At 41.2% G+C, this 15,051-nt stretch overlaps 1 protein-coding gene across 1 annotated transcript in view; it reads left to right on the top strand.

The window, feature by feature from the left end:
* Positions 1–15,051, top strand: part of LOC124794832 (leucine-rich repeat-containing protein 15-like) — a 76,632-nt gene that overhangs the window by 28,239 nt on the left and 33,342 nt on the right. Inside the window, exon 2 of the mRNA XM_047258500.1 lies at positions 170–244. Within this exon, the coding sequence (XP_047114456.1) occupies positions 218–244 (27 nt within the window). The 5' untranslated portion in view covers positions 170–217. The remainder of the gene's footprint in view (positions 1–169; positions 245–15,051) is intronic.

The raw sequence follows: 15,051 nt of genomic DNA, 5'->3' as shown, positions 1-15,051 counted from the left end.
ATTACTTACACCAAGCACTCATGGCCGCTACAGAAAACTCATTACGATGTTTTCAATGAAGTTTCAGGGTCTCATTTCCTGTTTCTGGCTTTTTCTGTGTATAATTTTTCCTTTTTACAGGACTCGTGAATAACCGACAAGAATGACAACACGTGTTTCTGTTTTACAGGGAACACGTTAGTGAGCTGCATCTGATTGTCTGGCCTTAGTATACATCATGCTGATGCTCAACATGTCTTTCAAGGTGAGTTTTTCCTTGAATTTATGGAATCTGACGCGAAGAAGAAACTGATGTTTCCCTATCACCACACATTTTTTAAAACGATGTTATCAGTGTCGTTTTCATGAACACAGATGAAAAATGCTCAGCGATTTTCAAAAACTAGAGTAACACTGACGGAAGAGGGAGTTGTGCAACATAAACGGAAGTTGGTAGACATGTTTCTACGTCTGAAAGATGGTGTCCATTCAAGCATCGCGCCAGTCTAGTAAGAGTGGCGCTGGTAACGCCCAAAAGAGAACGGTAAACCAGTTTTAATAATTTTTCTTGTGTCTTTACCATACATTTGCTTTCCCAACAACCTTATGCGTTTCGATTTTCCGTCATTTTGAAAGGCTACAAAATACAACGGAAAACCTGCTATCAGAAGGTATGAAAATATGATACATTTCACCCTTGATACGAGGTATATCATAACGACTAGAACATGGCTTCCTAGCTTATCAGTGTTATGTCAGTCATATAAAATTGGTCGCTAGATACATTATATCACGTCAAGATTCCTGATCACGAGACAAATGCAAACTGCTACCAAGGGAAAAGCTTAGAAATCAAGAGTTGTAAACCGCTAGGCGGCGCTAGGTACGTGGTACACGCTGCAATTTGTTTCTGGGTAAGTGGTACACGCTGCAATTTGTTTCTGGTTACAGCTACAATTTTCATCGTGTAAAACAGTTTCATCTACATCTAGATGGATACTCTGCAAATCACGCACAAGTGTTCGGCAGAGGGTTCATCGAACCACCTTTACAGTTCTCTATTATTCCAATCTCGTATAGCGCTCGGAAAAACTGAGCACGTATATCTTTCCGTAAGACCTCTGAGTTTCCTTATTTTATCATGGTGATCGTTTCTCCCTGTGCAGGTCGGCGTCAACAAAATATTTTCGCATACGCAGGAGAAAGTAGGTGATTGGAATTTCGTGAGAAGATTCCGTCGCAACGAAAAATGCCTTTGTATTAATGATGTCCACCCCAAACCTTGTATCATTTCGGTGACACTCTGTCCCCTATTTCGCGACAATATTAAACGTGCTGCCCTTCATAAACTTTTTCGATGTACTCCGTCAGTCCTACCTGGGAAGCAAGCCACACGGCGCAGCAGTATTCTAAAACAGGAAGGACAAGCTTTGTGTAGGCAGTCTCCTTGGTTGATCTGTTACATTTTCTTAGTGTCCTGCCAATAAAACGCAGTCTTTGGTTAGCCTTCCCCACAACATTTTCTATATGTTCCTACCAATTTAAGCTGTTCGTAATTGTAATTCATAGGTATCTGGTTGAATTTACGGCCTTTAGATTCGACTAATTTATCGTGTAACCAAAGTTCAACGGATTCCTTTGAGCACTCATGTGAATGACCTCACTTTTCGTTATTTAGGGTCAATACATCACCTGACCTTTGGTGTGACGTCATAAGCGAGTGACGGTGTGAGAGATCGCTCTCAAAGTTTTCATATATTTTTAGGTTTCAGATACATATTTTAACGGTTTTTGTGATAATATTTACTATATAAGTGACGTATTAGTGGTTTCTTTATTCACCTCTGCCTTTCTTGTGTTGTGACCTGATATTTGTGAGTGTTTCGTATAGAGCAACTTAACCTCTTGCCTGTGTTTACATTCCGCGCTGACCAGTTGCAGCTGTAGCGGCGCATCGAAAGCTAAGTACTAATTAATTGTTTGTGTATAGTGGTTTATTTAGGAACTTTAGTAGTCGTCAATCGGTGTTCTTGGTGTTCTCTGGTGAAATAATTTCAGAAGAACCTTTTGGGAACTGTTTTCAGCTTCGTTACTGTGTCATTAGACGTTTGATTCTCTTTCTGTATTAGTCTTTTGTTATATTCACATTTGTTGTTTATTAATACTTTTAATAATAGTCGTTACTTCCCTTGTAGAGTAAGTTTGTGATTATTGTAGTCAGGTTTTTTACATCTTCTTATTGTAGTAGCGGAACATAGAAAAAGTAAAATTTTACCATGAGTGAGAAGTGTGGGCTTTGCCGTAGGTTCGTCGGTAGTGGATTGCGGTGTGAGACTTGTTCGAAGCATTTTCACTGGGGGGAATGCAGTGGGGAAGCCAGTGGGAATTCAGGTGAGATCCTCTCCTGGAACTGCAGGTTATGTAGCAAGAGTAAGTTGATAGAGGAGCAGGAGCGTAAGATCTGTGCCCTTCAGGTGCAGTTGAAAAACGCACGGGAGGAGCTAGATAGGATGAGGAGGGAGAAGGGGGTTGGGTAATGGGAGGTGGCTGTTGGCAAGAGATCTGCTAGGAGAAGAAGATTTTCAGATTGTTTTACTATTGGTGTTTACAATAGATATGACCCACTGTCAGAGTCTAGTGGAGAGGAATCTCTAGTAGCTGTAGATGTAGGAAGTATGCAACAGACCTCAGTAGTTACTGTGCCTAGAACAGTTGCAAAGTCGAAGAGGAAGAAGAAGGTTCTGCTGTTAGGTAGTTCTCATGGCAGAGGTGTAGGCCAGCAGTTGCTGGAAGTGCTGGGTAGTGAGTACCAGGTCACCAGCATTGTGAAGCCTAATGCAGGGTTGTCTCAGGTGACTGTTAACATAGGGGGGTTATGTAGGGATTTTACTAAAGAGGATCAGGTAGTGATTGTGGGTGGGGCTGGTAATAGTATTGGCAGGGATGGGGAGTATAACATAGATGGTGACCTGGAAAAGATAGCCACTCAGACTGGCAACACGAATGTGCATTTCGTGGAACTGTTTGAGCGTCACGATCTGCCTCATCTTAATACAGCCGTCAAGCGTAATAACATGAGACTTGGGGGTGCGCTGATGACAGAAAGCATGGGTCACATTTCAGTGGTGTCGGTGGAGTCTATCAGCAGGACGGGTTTCACTAGACATGGCCTGCACCTCAACAGGTATGGGAAGGGGAGGTTGGCAAAGCTTATAGGTGACAGCATAGGTGGGGTTGGTGGGATCACTCATGGGAAAATTCCGGTAGTTGTGGGTGTTAGAGCTGCACCTTTTTTAGATTGATGTCAGCTGATAAGTATTCCTGCTTAAGGGAAGTCTCTCTAACAAGGGAATCACTTTTTACAAAGCTTAGGTATCCGAGTAATGAGGGAATTAGTATATTTCATCAATATATACAAGGTATTAGAGATAAAGTTAGTGAACTGCTTATAGATGTTGACTCTGAAATTATTGGTATATCTGAACACTTCTTAACTAAGGAGATAATTCAGAGGCTTCCTTTACCAGGACACAGGTTGGCTGGCAGCTTTTCGAGGAGCTCTTTGCGTTGTGGGGGAGTAGCCATGTATGTCAAAAACGGCATCCCATTTGAGTCAATTGATGTTTCAAAGTACTGCACTGAAAAGGTGTTTGAATGTTGTGCAGGTGTGGTTATATTTAACGGAGCTAAACTTCTAACTGTTGTTATTTGTAGATCCCCAGACTCCGATTTCACAACATTTTTGTTAAAGCTAGAGGAGGTTCTTGGTTCACTTTATAGGAAATACAAAATGTTAGTTATGTGTGGTGACGTCAATATTAATTGTATAAGTGACTCTGCAAGGAAGAGGATGCTGGTAGACCTCTTTAATTCATATAATCTTATGCAAACCGTGTTCTTTCCAACGAGAGTGCAAGGGAACAGTAGAACAACCATAGACAACATTTTTGTTCATTCCTCATTACCAGAAGGGCATTCTGTTAGCAAAAAGGTGAATGGCCTTTCAGATCATGATGCACAAATTTTAACTTTAAAAGATTTTTGTGCTGCAACACGTGTTAAATATAGTCATCAGCTGTTCAGGAAAGCTGATCCAGTTGCTGTAGAGACCTTTGTAAACCTTATAAAGGAACAAGAGTGGAAAGATGTTTATAGCGCTGATGCAGTAGACGATAAATATAATGCTTTTCTCAAGACTTTTCTCATGCTCTTTGAAAGTTGCTTTCCATTAGAACGTTTAAAACAGGGTACTAGCGCAAACAGGCAGCCTGGGTGGCTGACTAGAGGGATAAGAATATCTTGTAGAACAAAGTGGCAATTATATCAAAACGTTAGAAACAGTCAAAATCTAAATGCAGCAGCCCATTACAAACAGTATTGTAAGGTGCTTTAAAATGTTATTAGGAAGGCAAAAAGTATGTGGTATGCTGATAGAATAGCTAAGTCTCAGGATAAAATTAAAACCATATGGTCAGTCGTAAAGGAAGTTGCTGGTCTGCAGAGACAGGTCGAGGATATAGAATCAGTGCGTAGTGGGAATGTCCGTGTTACTGATAAGTCTCGTATATGTACAGTATTTAATAATCACTTTCTGAATATAGCAGGTGAACTAAATAGAAACCTAGTCCCAACAGGGAATCATATAGCGCTCTTAGGAAAAAGTGTTCCGAGACTGTTACCTGAAATGCTCCTCCATGATACTGACAAGAGGGAGATTGAGTTAATAATTAAATCACTAAAGACCAAGAACTCTCATGGATATGACGGGGTATCTAGCAGAATACTGAAGTATTGTTCTATGTATGTTAGCCCAGTTCTCAGCCATATCTGTAACTTTTCCTTTAGGAGTGGTCGGTTTCCTGACCGATTAAAGTACTCGGTACACGTTATAAAAAGGGAGACATTGATAATGTTGACAATTTTAGACCTATTTCTATGCCATCGGTGTTTGCTAAAGTTATCGAGAAGGTTGTATATACAAGGTTACTGGAGCATTTAAATTCACATAATTTGCTGTCAAATGTTCAGTTTGGTTTTAGAAATGGCTTAACAACTGAAAATGCTATATTCTCTTTTCTCTGTGAGGTTTTGGACGGATTAAATAAAAGGTTGCGAACGCTAGGTGTTTTCTGTGATTTAACGAAGGCCTTTGTCTCTGTTGACCACAAAATATTACTGCAGAAGTTGGACCATTATGGAGTAAGGGGAGTAGCTTACAATTGGTTCGCCTCTTACTTTAAGAACAGAAAGCAGAGCGTAATTCTCCGCAATATTGAGAGTGGTAGTGATGTTCAGTCCCAATGGGGTACTGTTAAGTGGGGCGTTCCCCAAGGGTCGGTGCTGGGGCCACTGCTGTTTCTTATTTATATAAATGATATGCCTTCTAGTATTACAGGTGATTCAAAAATATTTCTGTTTGCTGATGACACCAGGTTGATAGTGAAGGATCTTGTGTGTAATATTGAAACAGTAACAAATGATGTAGTTCATGAAATAAGTTCGTGGCTTGTGGAAAATAATTTGATGCTAAATCACAGTAAGACTCAGTTTTTACAGTTTCTAACTCACTATTCAACAAGAACCGATATTTTGATCAGACAGAATAGGCATATTATAAGCGAGACGGAACAGTTCAAGTTCCTAGACGTTCGGATAGATAGTAAGCTGTTGTGAAAACCCCATGTCCAGGATCTTGTTCAGAAGCTAAATGCTGCTTTATTTACCATTAGAACAGTAGCTGAAATAGGTGACACTTCAACACGAAAAGTAGTCTACTTCACATATTTTCATACGGTTATGTCGTATGGTATTATTTTTTGGGGTAATTCTTCTGATTCAAAAAGGGTATTTTTGGCTCAAAAACGGGCTGTTCGAGCTATATGTGGTGTAAGTTCGAGAACGTCTTATCGACCCCTATTCAAAAATCTTGGAATTCTGACATTGCCCTCACAGTATATATTTTCTTTAATGTCGTTTGTTGTTAGCAATATTAGCCTATTCCCAAGAGTTAGCAGCTTTCACTCAGTTAATACTAGGCAGAAATCAAATCTGCATGTAGAATGCACTTCCTTGACTCTTGTGCAGAAAGGAGTGCAGTATTCAGCTGCATCCATTTTCAATAAGCTACCACAAGAACTGAAAAATCTTAGCAGTAGCCCAAACTCTTTTATGTCTAAACTGAAGAGTTTCCTCATGGCTCACTTCTTCTATTCTGTCGAGGAGCTCCTGGAAGAGCTAAAAAATTAAGCAAATTCCGGTGTTACATTGTTGATTTTCTTCATTTAAACTTACGACTTGTCACCTGAATATGTTTTTTTATATTTCATTTTATCTGTTTCTAATATCGTGTTATAATTTCATGTATTGACTCGGTCCATGACCATGGAGACTTCTCCTTAATTTGGTCCTACGGAACAATAAATAAATAAATAAATAAATAAATAAAATTTCCAATTTTCGCACCATACAGACATCTTTTCTAAATCGTTTTGCAATTTGTTTTGATCTTCTGATGACTTTACTAGACGATAAACGATAGTGTCATCTGCATAAAACCTATGACGGCCACTCAGATTGTTTCAGAAATCGTTTGTATATATAAGCAACAGCAAAGGGCCCATGACACTACCTTGGGGAAGGGCAGAAGTCACTTCAGTTTTCTCGCTGCTTTCCGTGAATTACTACGAACTGTGGCCTCTCTGACAGGAAATCACAAAGCGAGTCACATAACTGAGAAGATATTCCACAAGCAAGCAGTTTGTATGGTACAGTGGCGAAAGTTTTCCGGAAATCCAGAAATACCAAATCGTCGGTAAACATGTAAATCCCTTAGAATGCTTTACAAGAAGGTGTAACACTACAAAACAGTGTGCAATAGATTTTTTAAATCAATGCCATGGAAGAACGCGCTGATTGGCGTTCAGGCCAACTGTTAACTAACAAATGTTACTTTTTTTACAGCTTACAGCACACAAAATACTATCATCAGTGGAAGTACGCAAATAAAAGTTAAAATCATGGAGATAAGTAGAGGATTAGAAGGGAACTGGTTAAAGCTGGCGTACGTAAAGTAACGCGCCTAAGATCTTTTGTGGTGGTATAACCATAAGGCTGTTTTCTATGAACAGAAACATTGCAAATGACCACGACGCAATTAAAGAAGGGGGCGAGGGGTACTGTGGTACACTACATTAATCTTGACATATTGACAATTCCTTTAGAGCTATATACAATACTGAAGCTACAAATGTTTATAAAGTGACAACTTGAATAAAATAACGAGAAACCTTTATGAAATAGCTATACAAGCGCTGTTGTCAACAGTTTTTAACTTGTGTCATACAGCATAAAGCCCTGAAAATCTGCTTAGAATACTCTATCGGCCTTTGACCAATCATCGCGTATGACACTAAATATGTAGTAAATAATTAAACTTTCATCATGTTGTGCACAACACGGGACGCAGGAGAAAGCCACACGAAATTGTACAGACTTGGGGGTAAAATGCAGAACAGCAAGCCACTAATCACAAAAAGAATACTGTCTAGTGATCAGCCGTAGTGCGTCGCCCTCTCCTGAGGCACCAGGATAACGGCAGAACTATAAGTGTTCCGTAAATAGACTGAAAAACCAATTCTTGGTGAAATTTGCTTGCTCGTCAACTATTTCTACGAAAATTTTATTTTACTCTGAGAAACCTGCAATTCCTCAAGCGCATTTAATAGCGGCCATATCGGGGCGTTGTGCAGAGTTTTAAACAGTTTTACAGGATTTTTGATATGTCAAGATTAATACCAAGTATCCGGTCATCACCTCTCCGCTCTTCCTTAATTTGCATCATGGTGTTCTCCAATGCTTGTTACTCACAGAAAACAATTTTATGGTAATACAACCACGTAAGATCTTATGTAAGTTATCAACAGTGTTCCAACGTTAACCAATTCCCTTGAAATGGTTCAAATGGCTCTGAGCACTAGGGGACTTAAGATCTGAGGTCATCAGTCCCCTAGAACTTAGAACTACTTAAACCTAACTAACCTAAGGACGTCACACACATCCATGCCCGAAGCAGGATGCGAACCTGCGACCGTAACGGTCGCGCGGTTCCAGACTGTAGCGCCTAGGACCGCTCGGCCACTCCGGCCGGCCAATTCCCTTCCAACCCTCCAGTGATGTCTATAATTTTAACCTTTATCAGTGTACTTTCACTCATGATAGTAATTTATGTGCTGTAAGTTGTGGAAAAGGGGAAGATTTGTTAGTTAATAGACTGTTGGCCCAAAGGCCAATCAGCCCTTTCTTCCAGTGTACTATTTTTGTAGAGTACTATCTTTTGCAAAACACTGTAAAGTGATTTCCATGTTTACTGATGAAATTGATTTACGCAATGAAAATTGTGGTTGTAAAGAGAAACAAATTGCAGCGTGTAACTCGTACGCAGTGCCGCTAAGCGATTTAGTCCACCTGGCTTCCAAAATTTTCCCTTGGTGGCAGTTGCACTTGTCTCGTGTTCGGAAATGTTGGCGTGACACAATGTATCTAAAGACCAAGACAGACATAACACTAGTAAACTAGGAATCCACGTTTTAGTCGTTATGTCTCTTATCAGTGGTTAAATGTATCATATTTTCATACCTTATGATAACAGTTTTGTGTTGTATTTTGTACCCTTTGAAAATGACGGAAAGTTGAAACGCGGTCCGCCCCCGGTAGCTGAGTGGTCAGCTCGACAGACGGTCAATCCTAAGGGCCCGGGTTCGAATCCCGGTTGGGTCGGAGATTTTCTCCGCTCAGGGACTGGGAGTTGCGTTGTCCCGATCGTCATCATTTCATCCCCATCGACGCGCAAGTCGCCGAAGTGGCGTCATATCGAACGATGAACGATGTACCCGACGGGAGGCCCTAGTCACACGCGATTATTATTATTATTATTATTAGTTGAAATGCGTAAGATTATCGGAAAAATAATAGTGTGGTCAAATGATAAGAACGGTTGTTAAAAGAGCATCCAAATGGCAGTGTCGTCTGACAACATTTGAAAGCTAGTTGCAGCAAATCAGTTTTGTTTTAAATACACGCTGTAAAGGTCGTGACTATTAGTTACTTTTGAGATCGGACGTGGTGAGTTGCTGTTAGGCAAGAATGCCTTTAAGGCGACAAAGACGACATTATCGACATTTCACTGAGTTTGAACGAGGTCGTTAAAACAGCTACGAGAAATTAGAGAAAGACTTAGCAGGAATGTAGCTACTGTACGTTATTCCCGGTAGTGGTGGTCACGAGAATGTACGGTCTCAAGAAGTTGAAAGAAGAGAGGGGTTCGTACGGCTACGTGACACAACCAGAGGGAAGACCACCGTGTACGGCGCATGGTTCTGGCGCATCGCACTGCATCTGCAGCAATAATTTGAGCAATAGCTGGCACCAAAGAGACAAGACGAACTGTTATAAATCGCTTTCTTCAAGGACAGCTCCAAGCCAGACGAACTGTAGTATACATTATACTGACTCCTGGCCACTGCTGGTTGCTACTTCAATGGTGTCAAGCGGGAGCACATCGGAGGGCAGGCTAGAGGTCTGTTGTATTTTCTGATGAAAGCTGGTTCTGCTCCGGTGTCAGTGATAGCCGTGTGTTGGTTAGAAGGAGACCACTTGAGGGCCTGTAACCAACATTGCAGCGTGGTAGACACACTGAACCTATGCCTGGAGTTAAAGTCTGGAGTGCGATTTCGTATGACAGCAGGAGTACTCTCATGGTTATCCCAGGCACGCTGATTGAAAATTTGAACGTCAGAGAAGTGGGAGACCTGTTGCTCTGCCATTCATGAACAGCATTCCAGGAAATGTTTTTCGACAGGATAACGCTCGCCCACATACCGCAACGGTCCCATATCGCTCCAATTGCACATGCCGCACACCGTTACAGGGCTTCTACCAGCTTGAACAGTCCCCTGCTGGCATGCGGGGTCCATGCATTCATAAAGTTGTCTTCATTCCTGTACACGTCCATCGCCCCGATACAATTTGAAACGAGACTCGTCCGACCAGACAACATGTTTCCAGTTATCAACAGTCCGATGTAGGAGTTGACGGGCACAGGCTTTGCGTCGTGCGGTCATGAAGGGTACACGAGTGGGCCTTCTGCTCAGAAAACCAATATCGATGTTGTATCGTTGAATAGTTCACATGCTGACACTTGTTGATGGCTCAGCTCTGAAATCTGCAGCAATTCTCTTCAGTCCCTTTCTTCCAGAGTGTTTTTTCCGGCCACAGCGATTTCGGAGATTCAATGTCTTACCGGACTCCTGATATTCACGGTACACTCGTGAAATGATCGTACGGGAAAGTCACCACTTCATCTCTACCTCGGAGGTCGTGTTCCATCGCTCGTGCGCCGACTATAACACCACTTTCAGAGTCACTTAATTCTCGATAACCTGCCATTGAAGCAGTAGCAACCGATCTAACAAATGCGCCAGATACTTGTTGTCTTATATAGGCGTTGGCGGCTGCAGCGCCATATTCTGCCTGGTTACATATCTCCGTATTTGAATATGCATGAATATATCAGTTTCTTTGTTGCTTCAGTGATATGTGACACGTTCCATCTAGTTACCACTAATTGTGACAATGATCCATTAAACATTAAGCTAACTAACTAAATGTAACATTGTAGGGTGTAATTTTAATGAATCAAACTATACCGTCGAGAGCAAAAGGAAGTTATCTGAAAATAAGTATTATTACAGGTTAAAGCCATGACAGCACAAATTACGTGTACATTTAATGTGACTATTAGGATTCTATGTGGTACCAAGCCCCCACGCGAACCAATAAGGACATGGAAACGTGATGAGAGTCAGATGTATAACTGGAGAACCTGCTTCCACGCTGTTTGTATGATAGTCCACAAGACATCAACCGTGATATCTGGTGGACCTTGACGAACATGTCAACCATTGACAATGTCTCTGATGTGACTGGCTGTCAGCTTGTCAACGAGTTGACCAAAGGAGAATTACGTACTCTTCCTTCGGGAAAGGTTTGCCTACATTGTTTTTCTAAGATATATGTAGTTAACTGAAGAAACGATAGTATCTCAACCTTTAAAGCTTCTGTAGCATAGCGGTAACTGTTCAGACACCCATTGATTTCAAGTCTATTTCACATGATGTACGAAGTGACGTTAATCCACACTGCCGGACAACGGCCATCGCGGATGCATGTAATACGTATGCCACCATGGCTAAGACCGGTTGGTCTTCAGAAAGCATCAGATTTTAAAAAACGGAAATTACCACAACGGTCGGTATAAATCACTTTTATTTTCTTCTGGCATGCATTTCGATAGCATACACCCTCGTCTTCAGGATCAATGTATTATATGAGTATTTCTTTGCTTGGATGTAGCCAGATGTCTGACATAACGATATTGCCATTAAGACACACATTACAGACTATCACAACGCTACTAATAGTATCTTCTAGCAAAAAGCAACCTAAATAGTCTTATAGAACATATATGTAGCTGTTTACTGTAGCTATACCTTTGCACATTTATATAACTGAATCTCACAAAAATAAAAAGAAATTAAAAACCTGTCAAAGCGCATTACTGGCTGACATTGCTGATATGATTTTTATTGGCAATGTACATTAGTAATGCTCTCTGACTCATTGTTTTTCCATACCTGAACGATCTCTGGACACTTTTTACCTTTTAATTTCACTTTTTTATTCAGTGGCACAAGTGCGTGTTTGTAACGACCTACAGTGACCATTTGCTGGATCATCCTGTCAGTAGTTCTGTTATCACGGAAGTGCTACATTATGATAGAAAGTGATAGGTAATAACTCATGATAGAAAGTGAGAGGCAATGATAGGAAGTCAGAGGTAATAACTAATGATAGACAGTGAGAGGTAATAACTCATGACAGAAAGTGAGAGGCAATGGTAGTATGTGAGAGGTAATAACTAATCTGTAGCGAACTGAAATGTAGGGCACGCCGCTGGCTACAGCCAGTAGAAATTCTCATGCAATCCATGGATGCAGCTGAAGATGACGCTGAAAACGCGTCGTGGAAGAATGTAGGTGATTGACGCCGATAACTATTTCAATTTATCACCTGTACGATAAAATATTTCGATAGCGTAGTCTAACACGGACAAAATGAGAGGAACACTACATTTTTACACTTAACATACCAGCGATGGCATGCGTCTGCCCGTTGCACTTTGAGATGTTTATGATTTATAGAGAGTCCAAGTAGATACAAAGGCCTTTGCGCCACGAAGCAAATGGCGTCGAACTGTCCTCGCAGACACCATGGCGCTCTTAATACTACGATATAGCTGTCAAGATGATCACCGAATCGCCGCCATGTTTCACTCGTGGGACGTAAACTCGACTACAAGTATGAAACAATGTGAAACAAGACTAAACCTTTCCTGCAGAGGCTACGGTCGCAGGTTCGAATCCTGCCTCGGGCATGGATGTGTGTGGTGTCCTTAGGTTAGTTAGGTTTAAGTAGTTCTAAGTTCTAGGGTATTGATGACCACGGATGTTAAGTCCCATAGTGCTCAGAGCCATTTGAACCATTTTTTTTCCTGCAGAGTCCAGGTGTTATGGCTTCGGCACCACGTTTTCCTGTAGCGAGCATTTGCATCACTGATGAGTGGTTTTGGAACTCCATCTCACTTTGCAATTCCCTGCTTATGGAGTTCGCTTCCTGTTGTTTTGGTGCTGACAAGGTTTGCGAGTGCGACATTCAGTTCTCCAGATACCTTGGCAGTTGTCATCCTGCTGTTTCCCGTCACGGCCCTCTTTAGCGACTGTCCCTCACGACCACTGAACATACATTTTCGTCCGCGTTGTGACTTAGCAGGTGATGTTTCTCCAATTTTGCTGGATGTGATATAAATCTCCGATAAGGTGCCAGTTTAAACGTCAAACACTTCAGCTTTCTTCGTTGCGGAAGCTCCCACCATACATGTCGAAGTTAGAATTCACGTACTTTCGACGTAATTCACTCACAACAGAACACTGTTCTGACCGCGACTGACACTTGCAACGTACTGAGGACACTGGTGGTCAAATAAAACAGTGCAACTTGCAGGGTTGGCTATCATCTGTATTTATGTTCAAGCATGCATTTTTCGCAGTGTTTCCATACTTTTGTCCAGACACTCTATCTCCTTCGTTGATGTTGTGATCTGCCAATGCAGGCATCTCGATTTGGCCAAGGCGAATACTTCTCAAATGTTGTGAACAGCGTCGCGATATGGATTGCTGTGTATGGCCAATGTCTTGCATAGCACACTCATAACTGATGCTGTAGACGGCGGGAAGCCCTAGCTCCGATTGGTCTTTGACTGTCCCAAGCAGCCGGCCGGGGTGGCCGAGCGGCTCTAGGCGCTACAGTCTGGAACCGCGTGACCGCTATGGTCGCAGGTTCGAATCCTGCCTCGGGCATGGATGTGTGTGATGTCCTTAGGTTAATTAGGTTTAAGCTGTTATAAGTTCTAGGGGACTGATGACCTCTGAAGTTAAGTCCCATAGTGCTCAGAGCCATTTGAAACATTTGTCCCAAGCATGTTATTGATTTCAACCGTTGAGTGGAAAACAGTTTTTATGTTGTGTTCTCTGTTATGTTGGCAGTCTGGGCTGTCTGTTAAAACTGAACCAGGAAGGTGTCTAGGTTAATGTAAAGAAGCAAAATCTGAACTGTTGCCTCCCTCTAACAGATGCATATGATAGGCCAGAGAGATAACCTAACTCAGGCCTTTGCCATCCGCGAACGACTTAGTTTCTCCTACAGATTTTGTCGCAGCTTTAGATAGAATAACAAGATGTCCCACACTGAAAAAAATTTATAGCAAGCGGTATTACGTACAAGTTACTATAGGAATGTCTGCTATAATGAAGTGGATCCAGTATCTGTTGAAGACTGTCCACATTGTTTACCATATCAAATATGCTCAGAGAGTTTAACCGAATCTCAGCCTCGTATTAAACCCCCCGGTAAGTAACTGAGCAGATTTTTTTTTTATCGGACTGAATAAACCTACTAGTTTTAACTGTGAATACATCGCCTATTTTGAACTGGGTGGAGTATTTCAGAGATCGTCATTCACAGCAACTGTGTAAAACAATCCCAAATAAGTAACCTGGAAGTTTGTGAAAGCCAGTTTTCTGTTAACAAAGATTTAAGGTACGGCAGTTGCTTATTGCCAAAACTGTATCGCTTGTATGTCAAAGGTGTCACGAAGGAAGCGAAGAAAAGTTAAAGAAGAGGAATAAAAGTACGGTGGTAATTTGCGATTTGGCTCTGGCAAAATTCGAGCGGAATGTAGAAGAACTGTTGAGTATGGTGGACATCAGAAATATAATAACTGATTTAACATCAATAACGAGAAAAGCATAATAGTAGTGGGGACATAGTGCTTTACGGAAAGCGAGTTTACACTGTCTGATCGGTATAAGGAAGTTATTAAAAGTAGATTTCCACAAGCAAAATACCTACTCCAAACAACACTACCAATAATATGACGTGTTATAGAGGAACAAAATCCCAAACGTATTTTTTTTAAATGCGAACATTTTTAGGTTAGGCTTTACCGTGACTGTTACTGACATTAAATGAAACAACAAGTTCACTGTTACCAGTCACCGTTTTATTTATTTCCACGACGCGTTTCGAAGGTTTAAACCTCCATAACCGGGTGTATTTACATTAGTAAGTATTACATTTGTGTGTGTGTTGTGTTACGAATTTTGGAGGAACTTGTGGCACTGCCTAGTGGAGAAACGAAACGCTATTTCGGAATATGGTTTAGGATTACTTTTGACGAAAAATTAAACTGATATCTAACGGTAAACATTAACTAAGTAAACTACAGTACCTTCAGTGATCACCCAAATGTATATTTCTCATGCACAGAACTGTGTGGCAAAGGAATGTGCACCGTGGGATGCATTCAAATTACGTCGCCATATAATGTGAAAAGGAAAACATTTACCAGAAGAAGCGACGGATTAGAGGGACATCGATTACAGCGTAGTTAATGTGGGA

Source organism: Schistocerca piceifrons, chromosome 1 (genome assembly GCF_021461385.2).
Source record: "Schistocerca piceifrons isolate TAMUIC-IGC-003096 chromosome 1, iqSchPice1.1, whole genome shotgun sequence".
Taxonomy (NCBI): domain Eukaryota; kingdom Metazoa; phylum Arthropoda; class Insecta; order Orthoptera; family Acrididae; genus Schistocerca; species Schistocerca piceifrons.
This window is presented reverse-complemented; position numbering and strand designations above follow the sequence as displayed.